We start from the raw sequence: 9,516 nt of genomic DNA, 5'->3' as shown, positions 1-9,516 counted from the left end.
TCTTTGAATATTTAATGACAAATTCTAAGAAAAGTGCAATGAGATGAAAATTCTCACGTACTACAAAAGAGAATAGATAAAACTTATCTAGACAGTGATTTGGCAATAGGTATCTAGAACCTTAAAAATGATTCCATCCTTTGATACGGTAATCTACTTCTAGGACTCTAACTTAAATAATGTGGTCTATTATGCTCAGTGAAATAAGTCAGAATGAGAAATACAAATACCATATGATTTTACTCATATGTAGAACCTTAAAAAAAATGAATAAACAAACCAAAAGCAGAATCAGACCTATAAATACAGAGAACAAACTGATGGTTGCCAAAGGGGAGGGGAGTGGGAGGAAGTTGGGCAAAATGGATGAAAAGAAGTGTGAAATACAGGCTTCCACTTATGCAATGAATACAGTCAAAGGGATAAAATGCACAGCATAGGGAATATAGTCAATGATATTATAATAGCGCTATATGGTGACAAGTGTTATTTACACTTGCGGTGAGTGTAGCATAACATATAGAGAAGCTGAATTACTATGTTGTACACTTAAAATCAACTTCATGTTGTGTGTCCACTATACTCAAATTTAAAAAAGAATTTAAAAGAAAGAATGTTGTCTCCAATTTATGATCAGAAACATTGGCAATGGGGAAAAAATAGGCAGCTTTATTTGTAAGTGTCAAAAATCGTAAAATAATTAGTACCCAGCAAAAGGGGAACAATTAAATAAGTTATATTACCTCTATACAATAGGTTATTCTAAAGCTTTATAATGACATTGGAATTTTTTCAAGTTATAGAAAAATCAGTAGGACACAAAGATGTTTATAAAATATGGAGCTAACTTTGCAAAGTCTTGAGAAACTTGATGTAACAGAGAGGGGACTAGGAAAAAACACATAAGAGCCCTAACACTGTATCTCTGATGAAGGAGGGGTGGGATGATTAAATTTAATCCTCATCTTTCCAGCACTCTATACTTTTCAAATATTCTACAGTGAGACTACATTTCTTAGAACTATTTAAAAAAAACAAAAATTATCATTAAAAAGTGAAAGTAATATTCTAAGAAAAAAACTTACTCTTTCTCTCTAGTTTGAAAATGTGCAAATATATTTTAGTGGATTAAGAATTTTGTCTCAATTTACAGTTGGAACTTAACATGTCCTTGATTTCTAGAAGCTATACTTTATTTATTTATTTATTTATTTTAGAAGCTGTACTTTAAATATGTCATGTCATGGCAGGGATGAGAGCGGGTGGACTGAAATTTAATGAAAATATGGCATAAAGTTCACAGTTGTGAGACTTCCTAGTCATCAGGGTTTCTCCCAGCCACCTCAATGTGTGGTTCTCCTCACATAAGACTATATAGTCAGCAAACCCACTAGACACATTTGTTTCCACATCTATTTCACCAGTTCAAATTCTATAAAAAATTGGGAATTTCTGAAGAAAGAAAAAAATAGATCTATTTGTAAGAAAATAATTGTAAGATAATATTTTAGCAAAACTTGCATGAAAATATAAATCTACCAGATGTCACATTTTGTTTAACACTCTCCTTAAGAAAAGTTTTAGAAAATGGTGAATACTAATCCTTCCATCTTCAGAGACAATTTCACAAGAACTGGGTGGAGCCAGGGTGGTCAGATGAGAACCAAGAACAAAAGTGAACATTGCTTTATGCAAAAAGTATGTCAACACTAGACGCCAAGCAGCAACCCACACTCATGGGTATTCACAGCCACTTTCTTCTTCCTCTCAGGCTAATCTACTCTTCAAGTGTACACAGTGCCCTCCACTGTTTCATATCTTCCCTGCATCACCCCAACAAGTAACCCCACATATCCACCTCCTCAATTCCTGTCTCCTCACAACTGATCAAGCAAATAGTTTTCAGTCAGTTTTCTTCAGTCTTCCAAGTGACTGCCACAGTATGGTCCCTTTACCTAGGACACTGAAAGAAAACCTTTGTCTTCAGCCATATCTGCATCTATATCCAAGGTCTTGATTGAGACTTTTCCAGACCATTCCTACGTTTTGGGCCTCCATTTGTTATTTGCATGCCAATTAATTCACATAACTAAAAGCAAAACAAGAACTACAAATTAAATGTCATCCTATTAGTTTCATTTTATTTCATTCTGTTAAGCTTCTCTTAAGAACTGCCCGAGTTAAGAGATTCCAGAGACTCCTGGCTTTGACTGAGGCAAAGTTCCAATAAACACATGGACTCTGTTACCAGTCTGGGAACAAGATGGATACATTTGCTCTCAACATTAGCCCTGGCATAGGTTCTGCTCTGGAGTCTGGGGAGTTTATTTAGTTTGGCTGACAGTTTTGCCTTTTATAAAAAGCTGAGATGATTGTTTCCATGTATAGTATTACAACTGAAAGGACAAAATGCAGTTTTCCAAAACCTCATTTTTTTCATTTTCTAACATACTCTTGAATTAAATCATCATAGTTTATCGATCAGAATCCTCTCCCTACTTATGTACAACTGTAACTATATATTGCTACACTAATGGAACCTAAAACCATGGTATAGTCTCATTGGAACAAAAGAAGCTTTCCTCCGTTGTGTGAATTTTAACTCAAAAATAAACCTCTATGCATCAAATTGATTAGATTTCTTGTAAAAGAGTAGCTGCCGTTGCAAATCCAAAGTAATAGATGGTTGACATGTGACACTAATAGCAGCCAATAAAACAGCTACAGGAAAATTTTCCCAAATGCTTTGTAAATTGATTATCTATAATACCCGATGATAAACTGACCCATAATGTCATCTGGTGGCTATTTATTTAGGCAGAAATTCAGTCTGGGGAATTTGAGAAACAAAATCTCAGCACTGCAATGATGATGGTAATACATTTCACAGTCCTCGAGAAGAGCAGATATTGGTGTGGTTTCCTAGGTTTGTCTTTGCCCATCTGCCTAAAATAAGCTTTCATGAATAATTAGTTTGGTCAAGAAATAAACCTACCCTGAGTAGCAACTTGGTAGGTTCTCTAGCAGCACCTCAAACTCCAGCTGCCACCTAGACCTCCCACCTCACCACCCCCACCCCAAATCAACTGACTGATTTCTCTATTTCATTAATAGGACTAGCATTAGCCCAAGCTTACAGGGTCAAAAGGAGTTATCTTCAAGTTATTCTTTTCAGTGAGCTCACAATTCAGTTATCACCAAGGCCAGTTCTTTCTTCTCATTGTCCATCTCACACACCCTTTTCTTACACTCCCTCAACCCAAAGACAATTTCACTTATTATTCTCCATTCTCGGCTCTGCAGTCCCCTTTCACTTGGCCTCTCCACCTCTACACTTCCCTCCATTCTGCCTTATGAATCCCACAGAACTTCTGCGAGAGGTCACCCCCTCATTCATATGATTCAATGAGTCCCTCTGGCCAAGAACAGCGATTTTCCAAATTAATTTTCCACTGTGACATATGTGTGTGCCATCCAAGCTAGAGCATAAATAAATATGTAGTCTGGAACTAGAACTCTGCTCTTCAAATATTAACTTCTCTCTACACCTCCAGCCAGAACTGCTTCCTCTTCCTTGTGTTTTCCTATTTTGTCTTACTCACTTGGAACACATCACCAATTACTGCATAGTGAAAGTATTTATATATGTATTGTGGTAGGCAGAATCAGAAAATGGCCTCCAATGATTCCTACTCCCTAATATACATGACCTTGTATAATCCCCTCCCCTTGAGTGTGGGATAGACATAGCGATTTGCTTTTAATAATAGAATACAATAAAAATAAAGGGGTGCCATTCTTGATTCAATTATAAAGAACTGTGACTTCCACCTTGCTAGCAGAATCTCTCTCCTGCCTTCTCAGCTTATACACTTTGATGTGCTGAACTCCAGCAAGGAACTGAAGCCTTCGATTCAATAGCCTCAGAGGAACTGAATCCTTCCAACAGTTACGTGAGTGAGCTGGGAAGTGGAACCTTCCCCATCAAGCCTTCATATGAGACCAAGCTTTGGCTGACACCTTGATTTCGGCCTTGTGAGAGACCCTGAAGCACAAGACCCAGCTAAACTCTGCCTGGATTCCTGAGCCACAGAAACTATGAGAGAACTACTTTAAGTTGCTAAGTTTGTGTGTGTGTGTGTGTGTGTGTGTGTGTAATTCGTTGCACATAAGTAAATAAAATACATGTCTCTTGCCTCACCTGCTTAACTATACAGTCTCTGCCAGGCAAACACCAAATACAAAACTAGGTGTGAGCATAGTGCCAAGTGTAAATGATAATGCACAAGAAATGCTAATGTGCAGTAAATGCTAATTGGCAGCTACTGAATAAATGATTTTACTAAGACAATTTTCCCAATCATTGCAACGAGCAAATATCACTTAACTTTTTCTAAATGTATGAACTACATATAAAGTTTATACTATCCTTTAATGTCAGATCTTACATTTTGATTTTTGCCTATTTCTCTAACTCATTTGAATTTCTTCTTCTGTTCTTAGCAGAAATGTGGTCATGTCATCTTATCATCTACCTACCTAAAGGAATGCATAATTCACAGAATGGTAAACAATAATAAACTTGGACTCATTTTTGAAGGACAATATAAAACAAATACAAGTTTTTTCTATGATATAAATGTGTTTAAATGATAAAAGGAATAGATATCTATATCTGCTTTGAGCAGCAAATAACAGAAAAATGGAACTTATGATTCACAGCAAGTATATATTTCATATATTAGTAAGTCTGTTGGTTTCAAGATTGGAAATTTAAGTAGATCATCAAGGACCCAACAGTTTGTCTTTCTACTCTGCTCTGCTCTTCTCAGAATAGCTCCCTCAGGATTATAAGGTAGCTGACATTACTCCAGTAATCAGAATAAGAATATCCAGTGGAAGAAAAGCATTTCTCTTCCCGTGTGTCTCTTTTTTAACAGCAAAGAAACCACTCCCAAAAGCACCCAATAGACTTCCCTTTGCATCTCAATGACCAAAACTGGATCATATAATATATCCTAAATTAAACCCTGATAAGGGAACTAAGATAACCATCATTGCTGGGGAAGGGCTAGATGCCTAAAGAAAATTGAGATTTCACCATCAAGGAAGAAAGAAATGTCTGTTTACACCCATGGAAGATGACATAAAGTACTGCATAATTCACCACAAAAATGTGCTTATGTGAATTTAGCAAAAGTGGCAACTACTGTCACCTTGAGTGGCAGTCCTATAAGAAAAGTTAAAGGGGACTCTAAGCAGAAAGGAAAGACCATACATAAGAGTAAGAAAAGTAGGATGCACAAAAGCAGTGACAAAAAAAAAAGTATATCTATAAAATTCAGTAAAGGGACTCACAAAAATAAAAGGATGTAAAGTATGACACCTTATACCTAAAACATGGGGGGATAGGAGTAAAGAATGGGTTCAAACTTTAGAGACCCTGAACTTAATATAGACTATATGCAGAAGATGTTATATACAAATGTAATGGTAACCACAAATTAAAAACCAGTAATAGATATGCAAAAAAATAGAGGAAGGAATCCAAGTATATCACTAAAAAAAGCCAACCAACCACAAGAGAGAAGAGAGCAAGAAAGCAACAAAGAAGAACTACAAAAAGCAAGGAATAAATGGTGATGAGTACCTATCTATCAATAATTACTTTGAATGTAAATGGACTAAAAGCCCAAATGTCCATCAATAGATAAATGGATAAAGAAGATATAGTACACACACACACACACACACACACACACACACACACACACACACACACACACAGAGGAATATTACTCGGCCATAAAAAAGAATGAAATCTTGGGTGCCTGGGTGGCTCAGTTGGTTAAGCGACTGCCTTCGGCTCAGGTCATGATCCTGGAGTCCCGGGATCGAGTCCCGCATCGGGCTCCCTGCTCAGCAGGGAGTCTGCTTCTCCCTCTGACCCTCCCTCCTCTTGTGCTCTCTCTCTCTCTCTCATTCTCTCTCAAATAGAAAAAAAAAAAAAAGAATGAAATCTTGCCATCGGAAATAATATGGATGGATCTAAAGGGTATAAAGGGTATAATTCTAAGTAAAATAAGTTAGTCAGAGAAAGATAAATACTATATGATTTCACTCATATGTGGAATTTAAGAAACGAAACAAAGAAAAAAAAAAAAGACAAACCAAAAAACAGACTCTTAACTACAGAGAACAAACTGATGGTTAACAGATGGGAGGTGGGTGGAGGGACAGGTGAAATAGGTGAAGGAGATTAAAAGTATACTTATCTTTTTTTTTTTTTTGAGTTTTTTAATTTTTGTATTTGTTACAACTTTTTAAAGCAGAACGTGACTTGAGCACTACATTTCCACTCACAGAACTTGCTGAGTTACTTTTTGAACAGCTTTACAACATGCCTAAATAGGCTTAGAATTTCGCTACTCTAAACAACGCTCTTCTTTGGAAAACAAGCCCTATACATAGTTACTCCCATCCAGTTGGTTCAGTTTAACTACTAGTTTCTAGAAGCCTGGTACATGCAGTTGATAACTACAGGGGATAGAAGATTTAAAAAGTAAATCCTAGACGGTGAGAGTCGTTTTAACCAACAGTTCTCTTTTAAACATCAAGGTATAGCTCAGAACACTTCAGTGACAAAAAAAATTTGCTCTTACTAAGGAATCCGCTTGGTAGCTAAACGCTTTAGAGCACACGGTTCACGTTAGGTTACATACACCTCACAACAAATGTTACCTTGTCCAGTTACAAGAAGCCAGCATGGAACCGGGGAAGAAAAACTAGCTGGGCTTTAGGTCCTACACATCACAGTAGCACACTCCAAAAAGAAAGAAATCTTATCTTCCCCTTAAGTAGTTACTGTCATGCCATACAGATTCTTAAAATGTTAACAAAAATAAAGAAAAACATCCTTGAAAATATATTATCAGAGGGAATGAAGATAAAGTATCGAATACATGTACAAGTAATGCTCAGTGGCGCTTAATCGACTTCCTCCATGCGGGACGTGTCATCGTCGCCCTCAAGGGGCGGCATCTCTTCGCTCACTGCGGCACTGCTGTCGTCAGCCGTGGGGTCGTCTTCGTCAATACCGAGCCCGAGCTTGATCATCCTGTAGATCCGGTTAGCATGTGTCTGGGGATCTTCCAGGCTGAAGCCGGAGGACAGGAGAGCAGTTTTGTAAAGCAGGATGACCAGATCCTTCACAGACTTGTCGTTCTTGTCGGCCTCTGCCTTCTGCCGTAAGGTCTCAATGATGGAGTGGTCGGGGTTTATCTCCAGGTGCTTCTTCGCAGCCATGTAGCCCATGGTGGAGTTGTCTCTCAAGGCCTGGGCCTTCATGATCCTCTCCATATTTGCCGTCCAGCCGTATGTGCTTGTGACAATGCAGCACGGAGAGGTCACCAATCGGTTTGACACGACCACCTTTTCTACTTTTTTCTCCAAGATGTCCTTCATGATCTTGCACAGGTTTTCAAACTTTGTTTTTTTCTCTTCCTGTTTCTTTTTCTCTTCTTCATCTTCTGGAAGTTCCAAGCCCTCTTTGGTAACAGACACTAACGTCTTTCCCTCAAATTCCTTCAGCTGTTGGACACAGTACTCATCGATGGGCTCGATCATGTAGATCACTTCCAAGCCATGCTTCCGAAGACGCTCCACGAAGGCCGAGTTGGCTACCTGATCCTTGGTCTCACCTGTGATGTAATAGATATGTTTCTGGTTTTCCTTCATTCTGGTGCAATAGTCCTTGAGGGAAACCATCTCATCACCAGAAGCAGACGTGTAGTATCGTAACAGCTCAGAAAGCTTCTTTCGATTCTGAGAGTCTTCATGTATTCCCAGCTTGATGTTTTTCGAAAACTGCTCATAAAACTTCTTGTAGTTCTCTTTGTCTTCAGCCAGTTCGGTGAAGAGTTCCAAGCACTTTTTGACCAAGTTCTTTCTGATAACTTTTAAAATTTTGCTTTGCTGAAGCATCTCACGGGAAATATTTAGAGGAAGATCCTCAGAGTCCACCACACCTCTAATGAAATTCAGGTACTCAGGAATCAGCTCCTCGCAGTTATCCATGATGAAAACTCTGCGAACATACAACTTAATGTTGTTCTTTTTCTTTCTGTTCTCGAATAGGTCAAAGGGAGCGCGTCTTGGCACAAAGAGAAGAGCTCTGAACTCCAACTGTCCTTCCACTGAAAAATGCTTCACTGCCAAGTGATCTTTCCAGTCATTGGTCAAGCTCTTATAAAACTCTCCATATTCTTCGTTGGTGATGTCGTCAGGGTTTCTGGTCCAAATGGGCTTCGTCTTGTTCAGTTCTTCCTGATCGATGTACTTCTCCTTGATCTTCTTCCTCCTCTTCTTGTCCCCGTCCCTCTTCTCCTCCTCCTCCTCCTCCGAGCCGACGTCTTCAATCTCGGGCTTGTCATCGGGCTCCTTCTCTTCCTTTTCTCTTTCCTCCTCCTTCTCTTCCTTTTCTTCGGCCTCATCGTCGCTGACCTCTTTGTCGCGTTCCTTCTCCACAAAGAGAGTGATGGGGTAGCCAATAAACTGGGAGTGCTTCTTCACAATCTCCTTTATTCTCCTTTCCTCCAAATACTCCGTCTGGTCTTCTTTCAGATGCAGGATAACCTTTGTTCCCCGACCCATAGGTTCACCTGTATCAGTCCTAACTGTGAACAATCCTCCTGCAGAAGACTCCCAGGCATACTGCTCATCATCGTTGTGCTTGGTGATCACCGTCACTTTCTCGGCCACCAAGTAGGCAGAATAGAACCCAACACCAAACTGGCCAATCATAGAAATGTCTGCACCAGCCTGCAAAGCTTCCATGAATGCTTTGGTCCCAGACTTGGCGATAGCACCGAGGTTATTGATCAAATCGGCCTTGGTCATGCCAGTGCCGGTATCCACGATGGTGAGGGTTCGATCTTGCTTGTTCGGAATGAGGTTAATGTGCAGCTCTTTCCCAGAGTCTAGCTTACTGGGATCGGTCAAGCTCTCGTATCTGATTTTGTCCAAAGCGTCCAACGAGTTGGAAATCAGCTCCCTGAGAAAGATCTCCTTATTCGAGTAGAAGGTGTTGATGATCAGGGACATCAACTGGGCGATCTCCGCCTGGAAGGCGAACGTCTCCACCTCCTCCTCCTCCATCGGCTGGTCTTGGGTCTGGGTTTCCTCAGGCATCTTGGCTACAGGACCGAACAGGCTCCGCGACGACGCAGCACCGGGACGCAGAAGCAACTGAAAAGTATACTTATCTTGATGAGCACTGAATAAGATATAGAATTGTTGAATCACTATACTGTACACCTGAAAGTAATATAGCACTGTATATTAACTATACTGGATTTAAAATATAAAAAAAATTACAGAGAAAAAAGAAAGACTTACAAATTAAGATTAAAACCATTATCCAACCATAAAAATTGTCTACCTTTCAATAATCCTATTAAACTTTGCAACTATAGTAATAATACCATCAGTTCTTTTCTTAGTCATTCAGTTTATATT

The 9,516-nt window shown here is 39.1% G+C and overlaps 1 protein-coding gene across 1 annotated transcript; it reads right to left on the bottom strand.

The window, feature by feature from the left end:
* Nucleotides 1–6,290: 6,290 nt before the first annotated feature.
* LOC113920779 (heat shock protein HSP 90-alpha) lies at nt 6,291–9,243 on the bottom strand. Its single transcript, XM_027591119.2, has one exon. It carries the CDS (start codon nt 9,187–9,189, stop codon nt 6,988–6,990), a length of 2,202 nt encoding a protein of 733 aa, XP_027446920.1. The 5' UTR covers nt 9,190–9,243; the 3' UTR covers nt 6,291–6,987.
* Between the last annotated feature and the right edge of the window lie 273 nt (nt 9,244–9,516).

This window comes from Zalophus californianus, chromosome 3 (genome assembly GCF_009762305.2).
Source record: "Zalophus californianus isolate mZalCal1 chromosome 3, mZalCal1.pri.v2, whole genome shotgun sequence".
In the NCBI taxonomy this organism is placed as follows: domain Eukaryota; kingdom Metazoa; phylum Chordata; class Mammalia; order Carnivora; family Otariidae; genus Zalophus; species Zalophus californianus.
This window is presented reverse-complemented; position numbering and strand designations above follow the sequence as displayed.

Excerpts from the sequence above, each read along its gene's own strand:
- LOC113920779 (XM_027591119.2), bottom strand. The coding sequence starts at position 9,189 with ATGCCTGAGGAAACCCAGACCCAAGACCAGCCGATGGAGGAGGAGGAG.